At 41.9% G+C, this 15,340-nt stretch overlaps 1 gene segment (V, D, J or C); it reads left to right on the top strand.

The window, feature by feature from the left end:
* The window catches only part of LOC139235482 (Ig heavy chain C region-like), a 193,687-nt gene extending 184,564 nt beyond the window's left edge, over positions 1-9,123 (top strand). The window contains 4 exon segments of the C gene segment in view: positions 4,294-4,593; positions 5,240-5,557; positions 7,510-7,818; positions 8,732-9,123. Coding sequence covers positions 4,294-4,593; positions 5,240-5,557; positions 7,510-7,818; positions 8,732-9,123 — 1,319 coding nt within the window.
* The last annotated feature ends 6,217 nt before the right edge of the window (positions 9,124-15,340 follow it).

Here is a 15,340-nt window from a genome sequence, read left to right as displayed (position 1 = left end):
GTTTAACGCGCAGCACTTTCCATGGAATGAGAATTATTTCCAGATACTTATTTTCAGGGAAATTAATTTTTACACGGTTTACAAGATAGTCGACCGAGAGGGAGGAATGGCTGGATGTTGAATAGTTTCTCAAATAAAGATCAGTTTAATTTCAAAAAATCTGCAGAGTTGAGGTGGTTGGAAATTGACAAGAAATAAATTAGAAATCAAACAGCTTCATTGAAATTAACAGATAGAACTGGTCTCTCTCACTGGAGCACCGTTGTTGCACCGTTTGTGTCAGTTCTGTTCCTGTGCGCCTGCTCACTGTGTGAGAATCATAAGTCCTCCTGACGGGTTGCAAAACTTCTGGATTGTGATCGTGTATTGCGGGGAGTGTCATTTAACTCAGTTATTTAAGAAACTGGTATATGTGAGAAACGTAAAAGATTGACTTTAAGGTTGAGGAGTCGCCGCTGAAATGAGATCAGTAACCCAGCTTTTGACAGTCAGAAGGAGCAGTTCCGAAACACCACGGGGGGAAAGTAGAAGAAGCTTTAATCAGTTTCTAACCCGGTTGTACCTACGCTGGAAGTGTTTGATGGGACAGTGCAGAAGGAGCTTTACTCTGTATCTAGCCCATGCTGTACGTGCCCTGGGAGTGTTTGATGGGACAATGTAGAGGGAGTGTTACTCTGTGCTGACCCATGCTGTACCTGTTCTGGGCGTGTTTGATGGGACAATGTAGAGGGAGCTCAACTCTGTATCTTGACCGATGCTGTATCTGCCCTGTGTGGATTGATGGCACAGTGCAGAAATAATTTTACTCGGAATCTAAACCTTGCTATGTTTGACCCGTATTACAGGGTAGTGCAGTTTAATATGCATTCATCCTTTGCTTTACATGACCTTACAGCGCCAGACAGACCAGTGAAGACGGAGATTTACTCTATCGAATCTGTCCTGTATCTGATTCGAGTGATTTTCGAAAACAAATTGAAGAAACCTCAATCTGCATCTAACTAATACGATATTGAATTAGTAATGGTTATACAGTTGAGCATCAGTTAATTATTGAATGAGATTGGTCTGATCCTAAGTTTACTTTCAGAACAAACAGTTTCAGGAAAGCAGTGCCTCGTCTGATCAGATGGATGCTCCAATTTATTTTGGCAATTTTGTACCTGCACTGGGACTGTTTGATGGGACACTGTAGAGGGAGATTTAGTCTGTATCTACCCACGCTGTACCTGCCCTGGGAATGTTTAATGGGACATTCTAGAGGGAGCTTTACACTGTACCTGTATTGGGAGTGTTTGATGGGACATTGTAGAGGAAGCTTTATTTTTTATCCAAGCCTTACTGGACCTGTCCTGAATGTGTTTAATTGGCAGTGTGGAGGGAAATCTACTGTTTATCTAACTCGTGCCGTACCTACACTGGGAGTGTTTGATATGACAGTGATGAAGGAGCTTTACTCTGCAACTAACCCATACTTTACCTTATCTGGCATTGCTTGATGGGACATTGCAGAGATAGCTTTAATCAACATTTAACCTTTTATTTACAAGGACGTGGAGCTTAATTGGGTCCTTCAATATAGATTGATCTTCTATTTAATCAGAGCTATAGGTGAGCTGGTGTGCTTTAAAGGGGCAGTGTATGGGAAGCTTTTCTTTGTACGTGTGATAATTGTACTGAGTATAATCGGTCAATTTGATAATGCATTTTATGGGGAGACATTTCGTAGCACATCTCTGCAGTACTTGAGCTGGGAATGTTTGACGGGATAGTACAGATAACATATTACTCTGTGTGTAACCCTTGCTATACCTGGCCTGACCCACACGACAGCATAGCGGGAGCTTTGCTCTTGTATCGTGCTGTATCTGACCTGAGAGTGCTTGGTCAGGCAATGTTCAAGGCACCGTTATGTGCCACTAACAAATAGCAGATAAACTACTCGTGCCAGATATAAACAATAAATCGTCCGATTGCCCAGATTAAACAACGCACATTCATTGATGTTTATATTCTTTCTGAAAAAATGCCAAATTTTTAATGAGTTATTCATGTTTGAACATTCTGAGCATCAGATTTCTATTGAACACGATTGGCCTGATCCTCAGCTCACTTTCAGAACAAACCGTTTCAGGAAGTGAATAACGCTCCAGATAGCAGCGGCTGTTCTGATCTGTTGGGAGGCTGTAAGTTATTTTCACAATTTAAATGGAGGATATCGAGACTCCCGCTTCAAATAACAGTCATGAGGACCTCGTGTTTAGAAACATTATGTTGTTCAATTCATCTTGAGCAGGTTAAAGGTAGGGACAAACTATGAGAGATGCAGCTATTGGCCTGGGTCACAACACAAGGTGCACAGTCACTGAGCTGCAATTCTGTGAAACATTTAAAGATATAGAGTCAACCTGCAATAAGTCATCATTCGCAATGAACTTTAAGCCTTTATAACAGCATGCGATTGACTAATTTGCGTCAGATTTATAAGATCCCTTTATTTTAAATATCCTCTTTCATTATAACGAACAATAAAAATTGATCTGGTAGAGGTGTCCAAAATATGAAGCGTTTCCTTCCATTAAATCTAGAAGCACTATTCACACTGACTCGTGTAGAATGATAGCATCTCACAGCACTGAAAAGGCCATTCAAGCATCGTGCCTGTGCCGGCTCTGAAAGAGCTGTCCAATTTAATCCAACTCCCCAGGGTTTTCCTTGTAAACGTGCACATGTGTCCTCCGGACATACAGGAGGATCTGCTTGGAGCATTCCTGAAATTACCAACCCTCTGTGTGAAACAATTGCCCCAATTTTCCCTTTTGATCTTTTGCCAATTATTTTAAATCTGTGACCTTTGGTTACCCACCTACTTTCCAGCGGAAGCAGTTTCTCCCTACTTGCTCTATCAAAAACTATCATAATGTTGAATATCTCTCTTACGTTTCTTCTTAACCTCTGTTCTAAGGAGAACATCCCTGCTTTTCCAATCTCTCCACATAACTGAAGTCCGCATCCCTGGCATAATCCTGGTAAAAGCCGCCCCTCTAGACTCCCCAAGGGCTTGACATCCTTCCTACATTGTTGTTCCAGAATTGTGCACAATACTCCAGCTGAGGCCTAACACGTGATCTGTATGTTTAGCATAACCGCCTTGTTTTTGTAGTCTTTTCCCCATTTAGAAAGTCAAGTATCCCATAATCTTTCATAACTGTCTTACCAGTTTGCCCTGCCCCGTTCAAAGATTTGTAAATATGTACATCTACGACTCTCTGTTCGTGCATCCACTCAAAACAATACTATTTAGATTACACTGCCTCTCCATCTTCCACCCAATGTGCATCGCTTCTCAATGATTCGCATTAAATTGCAATTGCCATGTCCCGGCCCATTTCACTGGTCCATCTGTCTCCTCATGGAGTCTGCTGCTTTCATGCTCACTATAGGCTACGTTGCCAGGTTTTGCCTCATCTTCGAACTTCGAAATTGTATTCCCGATATCCAAGTCCAGGTCGTTGTTATATAACAAGAACAGCAATGGGAACTGAAATGGGCCATTTAAGGAGAAACTTCCAATTAACCGGATTTTGGAATGGTATTTTATTCGGATTATTAATTGAAAGGGATGGAGGAGGAAACTCAAGAGGCATGCATTCAACAGGATGGGATAGAGTCCAGATCACATTGCACTGAGTGACATCGCTCTTCCTCAAATGCTGAGGAAATAAGGGAGAAATTCGACTCAATCGCGATTCATCTCCAGCTTGAATCTTAGAAACTAGACTATGGAAATGCTATCTGTTGAATTATGTGGTAGGCAAATTTAGAGGGTTTTTTGCTAACGTCCGAAGCAGGAATTCCGCTGTTACTTTGAAGTGCAGTCACTATTGTTTTGTTGGGATACACTGCAGGCAATGTGCACAGAGCGAACTTCCCCAAACTGCAATTATATAAAGGACCAGAAATGGTGCTGATTGAGAAATAAATGCAGGCCGAAATAGCAGGAACATGCCTCTGTTCTTCTATTGTATGAACCAATGAAGGATTCTTTATTGGCGAGTTGTGTAAAGGTTCTTGTTGTGTAATGTGATAGAGCTCGGGGATAGAAAGGTGTGTTCCTGACCAGGGCATCGACAGGTGCTTATAAAGGAACTGACAGAAGCTCAAATGCCCGTGTAGTCTTTGATGGGAAAATGGTGGAATTAGTTTATTCTGCAGTCAAATTTCGAGTTGTTTCTTTCTTTTATAAGCATGGATTACAGAGTCTAACTTGTTCAATGGGCCATTCTTTCTCAGTAACACCGTTTCCCCCCAATCTCTACGCCCTGCTCTCCTCCTGTGAACAACCCAGCACCGATGGCTCCATCACATACGGCTGTTTGGCGATGGACTACTCCCCCGACATCACCAGCCTTTCCTGGAAGAAAGATAAAGATCCCATCACCACTGCATTGAAGACCTACCCGTCAGTGTTCAACAAGAAAGGAATCTACACCCAGAGCAGCCAGTTAACCATCACCAAGTCAGATGTGGGGAGTAGCACAATCTTCTGTGAGGTTCGACGTGGTGTGTCGGTCTGGGCCATCACAATGCCAGGTTAGTGATGTGGGTTACAGGGCAAACAATGATAAGATGACAAATTATGCTCAACTTGTATAGCAATTTGGTAAGACAACACCTAGAGTACTGTGTACAGTTCTGCTCTCCCTATCATACTTAGAATGCTGTGTACAGTTCTCGTCTCCAAATCACACTTAGAGTATTGTGTACAGTTATGATTTCCACATAATACTTAGAATACTGAGCACAGTTCTAGTCTCCTTATCACATTTAGAATATTGGTCACAATTCTGGTTTCCATCTCATACTTAGATTAGTGTCTAAAGTTCTGGTCTCCATATCATACTAAGAATATTATGCACAGTTCCGGTCTCCATATCACAGTTAGAATATTCTTTAAAGTTCTGGTTTCGATCTCATACTTAGAATACGGCATAAAGTTGTGGTCTCCATATCATGCTTAGAATACTGTGCATGGTTCTGGACCTCATATCGCACTTAGAATATTATGCACAGTTCTGGTCTGCATATTACACTGAGAATACTGTGCACAGTTCTGCTCTCTGTAAATGCCTGGTTAGTGTTAGTCTGATAGCAAAGAACCTGTTAAAATATAAGGACACTTTGCATTTCTTAATCATTTATTTTACAAGCAATGTCAGTAATATGTTTTTTTTTGAAGATCCTGAACCGGACATCGGTCCTCCAACTGTTCTCCTCACGCTGAGTTCCACTGAACAAATCACCACCAGCAGATATGCAAGCGCCGTGTGTTCAATCATCGATTTCCGGCCAAAGTCACTGACCGTGAATTGGCTGAAGAGTGGACAACTCCTGGATTCGGGCTTCGTCACCTCTCCCGTCTTTGAGGTGAACGGGAACTTCTCGACGGCCAGTCGGCTGACAGTCCCCGCCGAGGAATGGTTCACCGGCTCGGTCTACACCTGCCAAGTCACTCATGAAGGGGTCACGCAAAGCCGTAACTTCAGCAGATCTCAGGGTAAGAGGCACAATCCCGGGAGGTTCCAGACCATTCTGAGCGCTGACCTAGTCTGGTGTTTCATTGGAATTAGTAAAAAGCAGAGGACTGTTCCAAATTTCCAATCATGCAGTCTGTGTATTCTTGCGATACAAACTTGCCTTTATACAGCGCCATCAGCGACCACAGACTGAACCAAAGCGCTTGCCAGCCAATGAATTAAGTTGTGAAATGTTGTCATAGTTGTAATGTACAAAGTTCGGCAGTCATTTAGTGCACAGCAAGCTCCCAAAAACAACAGTGTGATAATGACCATTTTTTTTTGTTGAGTGATATTTCTTGAGGGATAAATATTCCCAGGCTACCAGGGAGAACTCCTCTGCTTTTCATTGAAATAATGCCAAGGTATCTTTTACCTCCACCTGAGAGGCCAGATGGATCCACGGTTTAACACCTGATCCAACTGACGGCACCTCCGACATTGCGCCATGCTCCCAGTACTGCACTGGGAGACTCAGCTTACATTTTGTGATCAAGTATCTGGAGTGTGAATTCAATCCACTATCTTCTGGTTCAGGATTCCTCATTGCTCAGGCTTTATTAACCTCGCCAAAGAAGTTTTCCCCTTGCTCTGATGTCAGGCAGTGAGTGAAGTGTCCTTAGTCACAGGTTTATTCTGAGTTGGCTGATCATATACGGAGTGGCAGTAGGAGTCTGGACCCCTTTCCTGCCAACTGTCCAGGAACCCTGCTAGAATGAGCATCTACCCTATTCAGAGCACTGAGCCCAGTTCTGCGCTCCGCACCTCAGGAAGGATATACGTGGATGCGCTAAACTGCACGTTTACCCGAATTAAACCGGGCCTATAATGTAAAATGATCTGGAGACGAGTATAGAACGTTAAGAGATGATCCAATTGAGGTGTTTAAGTTGATCAATGGAATTGATCGAGTAGATATAGAAACATTTATTTAGTTTGATGGGAGAGTCCAGAACAAGTAGCAGAACCTTAACATTAGAGTTAGGCCTTGCAGAGGTGATGTCACAAAGACTTTTCTCACAGGAAGAATAGTGCAAGTCGGGATTTCCCTCCGCAAAAGCTGCTGATGCTTGCTTTCAATTGAAAAGTTGAAAATTGAGATTGATAGATTTTTGTCAGGCAAGGTTATCAAGGCGGGAAGATGGTGTTGAGTGTTGATCAGCCATGATCTAACTGGATGGCGGGATAGGATGGATAGGCTGAATGGCCACCTACTGTTCCTATGCTGCTATTAATGCCCTGAGGTCATATTTCACTCTGACTTTCTCTCACCAGACATGATAAATATTCAGTACTTACAGAAATTTAAAAAACTACTTCACACCATTACAAATGATGCCCCACCATAAAGATTCCTTGGAACTCCATTCTCCCGACCTTGCACTTCTCCTCAGACGTGGGCTGTGACTGGTTACTGCACAATTTCACCGCAACAAAAAACGCAGCAAGATACCAGAAACTTAACATTGTTTCCTGTTGTCCCATAAATCTTGAAATTAATTTGACACTGGTTTTGAACCAGTATAATGCTGGTGTCGACCTCTTGAACCTCGGGCTATTCGGGCTTCAGCTATTATAACCAGCAGAGATGAATTTGGGTGCAAGTATCTATAGACGGGTGTAAAGGAGCAAGGGATTTCAGGAAGAGCGCTATTCAATGCCTAACATAATTGCGCCCCAAAGAATTCCCATTTTACTCCGGGTATTTGCTTCACAGCCCGTTACAGGTGTCTCTGGCTGCAAATGCACAGGAAATGTTACAGATCTCCTGGAATCGTTGCCAGTTAATTGTCCTTCCAATAACGGTGTTAAAGCAACAGCGGGAGGTTGATACCTCAAATGTGATATATTCCCCTTGAAAGAGTTAAGGCTAAATATTGGTGTCCTGATTCTGAAGCTGCAGCTTTTCCTGACTTTCATTCCTGTTTCGCAGTGGATGTCCCATGCAGTGATTCAAAAATCACTCTTCGCCCACCGTCACTGGAACAGGTCTTACTGGAGGCGACGGTGACCTTAACCTGCGTCGTGTCTGACGCTCCTTATGGGCTCACCGTGTCCTGGACCCGAGAAAAGGAGGCTTTGAAATCAGAGATTGCCGTCCAACCGGGAGAGGATCCCAACAGCGTGATCAGCAACTTAAACATCTCGACACAAGACTGGCTGAGTGGGGATAAGTTCTACTGCGTGGTGAGCCATCAGGATATGCCGACTCCGATCAGAGATTCCATCCACAAGGAAAAGGGTGAGCGGGGCGATTGTTGCAATAAGTGAGATACTGTGACTAAGGCATGTGCAAGACCCAATCATTATATAAAATGTTTAATGGGCTACTTTGATCATTCAGTTTGGTAATTCCACGAACTCTGCACTCTGTGACCTGACATTATGTATTTTAGGGGAAAGTGGATAAGTCCATGAGTGAGAAAGGAATAGAAGGGTATGTTATTAGGATTAAATTAAGTGAGCTAGGAGGTGGCTTGTGTGGAACATACACACCGGCATAGACCAGTTGGCCAAATCTCCTCATTCTGTGCAGTAAATTCTATGTAATTTTCCAGACCAATCCTTCAAGATTTCAGAGAGAAAAATTGTGTTCCCTCTGCTGCGGGATGAAAAACCAGAAAGGCCCCAGAGGGGAAAAGGAAAAGCGTTAAAATTCAACGCAGTGTCCATTTCTCTCACATCTAACCACCTGAAATTGGCTAAATTTAAATAAGGAAGGCGAGTTGTGGGCGGTGGTCTCACAGGCCACCCGGGAGAACGGGAGGATTGGAAGCCGAGTGAGGAGGTCTCGGATCGCGGGGGGTGGGTTAGGCAGGGACCCTGGATCCAGCGGTAGGTGTAAGGGCAATTACCACCTGGGTGCAGCAGTCCCCGCCTCGCCGTAACTGCAGGGATTTACACAGTGTGTCAAACTGGACCAGCGACTGTTAAACACCAAATGGTGGTTAAAATTGAAGATTCCATTCTCATTTAAATATTTTACTCAACTATAATATTACAACCGGGAGTGGGCGCGTTGAGGTCGGGATATCGATTTTTACCAATTTAGCCACCTCCACGACCACAATCCGCCCGCTCCATTAGGTTAAAGTTCACCCCCATTGTCTCTGGAGCTGTCCAGTTCATTGACCTTTATTCTAACTGTTCTACAGCGAAAGATCGGCGGGAACCGGCCGTGACTGTCCTCCTGCCCTCGGTAGAAGAAGTCTCCGCTCCGAGGTTGGTCAGCCTCACCTGCTTAGTGAGAGGTTTCTCCCCCCGAGAGATCTTCGTCAAATGGACCGTCAATGACAAGCCGGTGGATTCCGGCAACTACAAGAACACCGAGGTGATGGCGGAGAACGGCAGCAGCTCCTTCTTCATGTACAGCCTGCTATCCATTGCAGCCGAGGAGTGGGCCAGCGGCGCTTCTTACTCCTGTGTGGTGGGACATGAAGCGATCCCCTTGAAGATCACCAACAGAATCGTCAATAAATCCAGCGGTAAACCCAGTTTTGTGAATATTTCCCTTGTTCTGATGGACACCGTCAATTCTTGTCAATGACAATCTCTCGATTGCCTTTCAGTTCTTAAATAGAAACCAATAAAAAGTGTTCTCCTTCCAACAGTGAGCTAAACACACTGCCGCAAAATTAATTGTGTTTCCTATTTTGGCCAATGTGAGGGCGAAGTAGGGGGTTTGCTGTTCTCTGGTCCAAGGCTTGTACAGCCAGAGCTCCCAGTGCAGAAACACCATGGGCTAGAGACAGCGTGAAGCTCTATCTTTACAGGATTCATGAAAGTAACTTCACAAACTTCCTACCTTTCCTATTTCCGATAAATAAAGGCAGCACATTTATATCTCGGTGTCCCTATTTCTCGGGTTGTCTACCGCAAATTCAGAATTGAAGTCAGTTTCATATTGCAGCCACGGGGAACTGAAGTGAGTGCCACACACGAACACGAACTGTACCTCCACTCCCCACCAGAGAGAGGGGAAAGGGTAATTGTTAACCAACTTTAGAACCACTTCCCTAACTAGAGAGAGGGGGGGGGGACGGTAATTGTTGGGCCACTTTAATACCATTCCCCCAACAGCGAGTGAGAGGTACAGCAATTGTTAACCCACTGTACACTCCCTCCTCCACCAGAGATAGGGAAATGGGCAATAGTTAACCCACTGTATCAGGCACTCCCCCAGCAGAGATTGTGATGGGTAATTGGTAATCTACTGTCGCTCCCCACTCCCCCAGCTGAGAGAGAGTAAAGGGTAATTATTAGCTTACTGGACCTATCACATCCACCAGCGAGAGGGGAAAGGGCAATGTGTAATTCATGTAATCACCACTGCGCCCCCTGCAGGGACATGGGAAGTGAACCACCCTATTTTATATGGACTAAGTTGGCATCAGTACAATGTGAGATTCTAAACCATGGTCTAAATATTTTAAATTTGCCACATGAGTATTATATTCTGAAATAACTATTTATTCCACGTAATATTTTTAAATAGGGTTGGGGGTGCAGCAGTCCCTGTTAATTGTAAACAAACATGTTGAATTCTAATGGGCCATATCTAAACTGGTGATTGAATCCACTGCGGGTTTCTCACAGTTGTGTCCCTGATGTTTCTGAGGCCCATCGGTTGAATCGTTGCATTCTTTCAGCTGACGTCACATTATTCCTCAAACAGAACACATTTACACAGAGCCAGGGAGAATAAATGTGAAAGTGAGTTTGTGTGTGTTCACATGGAAGTATGTTGATGACTTTGTGTAAGTGTGTGTGTTTTTGTGTAAGTGCACAATTACACATAAACACACATAGACTTACATATAAAGACATACATTAACACTCTGACACATAATATTATACATAACTAGAATATAATGAAAACCATCTTTGTAAAATCCAGTTATTGATACTCTCTGAAACTTCGAACAGTAGCAATAATAGATATCAATCCAAACACACACTACACAAAACACAGTTACACACACTTACACACATAAAAACACACGTCAATCCACACACACACTTACACAAAGCACACTTACACAAAACACACTTACACACGCATAAACACACACACCAATCCAAACACACACTTACAAAATGCACACTTGCACACACTTACACACACATACATACACACATCAATCCATACACGCACTTACATAAAACATACTTTCACACACATAAACACACACATCAATCCACACACACACTTACACCAAACACACTTACACACACATAAACACACAGACACCAATCCAAACACACACTTACAAAAACCACACTTGCATATACTTACACACACATAAATACACACATCAATCCATACACACACTTACATAAAACATACTTTCACACACATAAACACACACATCAATCCACACACACACTTACACCAAACACACTTACACACACATAAATACACACACACCAATCCAAACACACACTTACAAAAACCAAACTTGCATATACTTACACACACATAAATACACACATCAATCCATACACGCAATTACAAAAAAGATACTTTCACACACATAAACACACACATCAATCCACACACGTACTTACACCAAACACACTTACACACACATAAATACTCACATCAATCCACAGACACACTTACACAAAACACACTTACGCACACATAAATACACATATCAATCCACACACGCACTTACACAAAACACACTTACACACACAAACATACACATCAATCCACACACGCACACACACATAAACACACACGTCAATCCACACACACACTTACACAAAACACAGGTGCAAACACTTACACACACTTACAAACACTTATACACACTTACAAAAATCACATTTACACACACATAAACACACTGTGTACAATGTGAGATTCTAACCCATGGTGTAAAGATTTTAAACTTGCCACATGAGTATTCTATTCTGAAATAACTATTTATTCCACGTAATATTTTTAAATAGTGTTGGGGTGAAATTGTCCCTGTTAATTGTAAACGAACATGTTGAATTCTAACGGGCCATATCTAAACTGGTGAATTAATCCTCTGCGGGTTTCTCACAGTGTCCCTGATGTTTCTGAGGCCCATCGGTTGAATTGTTGCATTCTTTCGGCTGACGTCACATTATTCCTCAAACAGAACACATTTACAGAGTCGGGAGAATAAATATGAAAGTGAGGTTGTGTGTGTTCACATGGAAGTGTGTTGATGATTTTGTGTAAGTGTTTGTGTTTTTGTGTAAGTGCACAATTACACATAAACACACATAGACTTATATATAAAGACATACGTTAACACTCTGACACACAATATTACACATAACTAGAATATAATGAAAACCATCATTGTAAAATCCAGTTATTGATACTCTCTGAAACTTCGAACATTAGCAATAATAGACAATAATCCAAACACACACTACACAAAACACAGTTACACACACATAAAGACACACTTCAATCCACACACACATTTCACAAAACATACTGACACGCACTTACACACCCATAATTACTTCACATCAATCCACACATATACTTACACAAAATAAACTTACACACACTTACACACACACATCAATCCAAACACACAATTACACAAAGCACACTTACACACACTTACACGGAACACACTTACACACACATAAACACACACATACCAATCCAAACACACTTACAAAAAGCACACTTGCACACACATAAATAGACACATCAATCTATACACGCACTTACACAAAACACACTTTCACACACATACACAGACACATCAATCCACACATACACTTACACAAAACACAGGTACACACACTTACACACACATTAACACACACATCAATCCACACACGCACTTACACAAAACACACTTACTCACACATAAACATACACATCAATCCACACACGCACTTACGCAAAACACACTTACACACACATAAACATACACATCAATCCACACACGCACTTACCCAAAACACACACACACACACACTTACACACACATAAACACACACGTCAATCCACACACACACTTACACAAAACACACGTGCAAACACTTATACACACTTACACAAAACACATTTACAAACACATAAACGCACACATGAATCCACACATGCACTTACACAAAACACACGTACACACACTTAAACACACATAAACACAAACATCAATCCAAACACACTTACAAAAAGCACACTTATACACACTTACACACACACATTTTCACACACGTCAATCCAAACACCCACTTACAAACACACACTTCCACATACATCAATCCAAACACTCACTTACAAAAACACACTTACACACACTTACACACACATAAGCACACACATCAATCCACACACACACTAACATAAAACACACACACACAAACTTACCTGCAAACCCACTGTTACATGTAAACACGCACACACTTACACCTAAACATAAACGAACACTCAGACATAATCACACACTTACACTTACAGACAAACACACACATGAACTTACATACATATACACAAGGATACACATACACTTACACAAATGCACACACGTGAATACACTTGCACACAAACATACACACACAAACATCAATACACAAACCCTTAGACATGGACGTGCTTATACATAAACTTACCTGCACCCAACTACACCAAATCGCACACTCATAATTACAGATAAACACACGCTTCCATATAGACACAGGCCCACTTACACAAAATAACACAAAGATTTACACACGCATACTCAATCTTACAACTGCACACGTGCACAAACTTACACATCAACAAACACAGTTACACATAAACACACACACACACACACTTTTACACATAAACGTACACACAGAGAGAAAAGCACGCACACAATTACATAAACACACACAGTAACACCCTCACAGAGACACAGAAACATGAACTAATCCAGAACAAGAGATAGTCATGCACTCACATAAACAGTAAAGAGCACAAACAAAAACGTCCGGCTATAGACGAATGTCAATTAAAATGCAGTTTTTGGCCGGACAAAGTACCAATGCTTGGCCAGAATAAATAATACCTGATACCATAATATCTCACATTTCACTATTCTATCCTTACACATACACTGGATCAATATAGTTCTTGCAAACCGATATGTTAATTATGGACAGAGCATTGTCTTAACAAATAAATAAACAAGGTAAAAACTCACAACTGATCTCTTAAATAGCCCCTTTGGCAGGCTCCAAATAATTAACTACCTTAACCTACCGAAACGCAATAGCGATCCAGCTGTAATCCTCACTCGATATTTCATCATATTATTCTGGAATGATCAATCGTAACGAAGTCATCCAAAATCAATTAGCCTCTGAGATTGAAGAAAAACTATCATATTTTCCAAAACGGACGAAAAGAGGATCATAAAGGAAGAGCGACTGTGGAGTGAGGCACAGAGAGAGGTTGCTGAGAGTGATTAACTTAACACAAGGTATACATTCAAAGTTAAATTAGAGTATAAACTAATACCTTACGGGAAAGAAAAGAGGAAATAAATTAATAGTATGACATCCCGCATTAAAAACGATCTGAATATATTTCCTCCCCTACATCCCCGTAGATTCCTCAGACCACATCTGGAGTGAAGAGTACGAGGACGAGAGCGACAAAATCTGGACAACCGCTTCCACATTCATCATCCTGTTCTTCCTGAGCATTTCCTACAGCACTGCCATCACTCTGGTGAAGTTGGGAAGATTCAATCCGCTCATACTTCCATCTGACGGAAGCCGTTTGACAAATCCTGAGATAAATGCCCTAGAGCACTAAACCTCAGCTTCATTCTTTTATCTCTCTATTACAGTCAAGTGATGGTCTGACTTTCGGCCGCCGTGGATTTTCTTCATCTGTTTATCATCTCTGTGTCACTAAAAATAAACTATGTCCTCTTGGTGATTCTCAGAGTAAAATGCCTCAAGTTACTAGATCCGAATCAGTAGCTGAGAAATATATAACTGGGATTTCCGTCTTTGAGTTTGAAATATGTACGATAATTGTGGCTGTAATGTAACTGTATCTCGGGATTTCACCGTGCCTTGAATATTTCGTGTGCAAATAAGTAACTTTACTCATTTTTATTCACAATTTTTCCATTCCCTTTATGCTGAACCCCTGTTTTCTCTCCCTCTGGTGTCTGTCACAACAGTACAGATAGCTGGCAGCTCCGACATAAGAACATAAGAAATAGGAGCAGGAGTAGACCTAATGGCCCCTCGAGTTTTCTGCGCAATTCAATACATTCAGGGCTGATAATTATCCCTAGTTTTGCTTGAGCCAAAAATCTATCTATTTGTGTCTTGAATATATTTAGAGACTCAGCATCCACAGCCCTCTGGGGCAGAGAATTCCAAAGGTTCAGAACCCTCTGAGTAGAGGAATTCCTCCTCGTCTCTGTCTTAACTGGCCGATCCTTTATCTTTAGACAGTGCCTCCCTAGTTCTGGACTCTCCAGCCAGGGAGAAACAACGCTTCAGCATTTATCCTGTCAATCGCTCTCAGAATCTTATGTTTCAATCCGATCACCTCTCATTATTCTAAACCCAAGAGAGTACAGGCCCAATCCATCTGAGTTCGGTTCTCAATGTTCTGCTCAGTTGTATTCACTTTGTGTTCACTTTTTTAAACTTCCCTGTAAATTGTTTTCTATGACATTGTTAATAAATCTGGAATCACAAATAAACTAACTTGGAATTTTCTCTGTTTATTTCTCCATGGCTCCATTTTCCCTGTCACACTGTGTTTT

The sequence above is a fragment of the Pristiophorus japonicus genome, chromosome 23 (assembly GCF_044704955.1).
Source record: "Pristiophorus japonicus isolate sPriJap1 chromosome 23, sPriJap1.hap1, whole genome shotgun sequence".
Classification (NCBI taxonomy): Eukaryota; Metazoa; Chordata; class Chondrichthyes; family Pristiophoridae; genus Pristiophorus; species Pristiophorus japonicus.
Note: the sequence above shows the minus strand (reverse complement) of the source record. Positions and strands in the feature narration are given on the sequence as shown.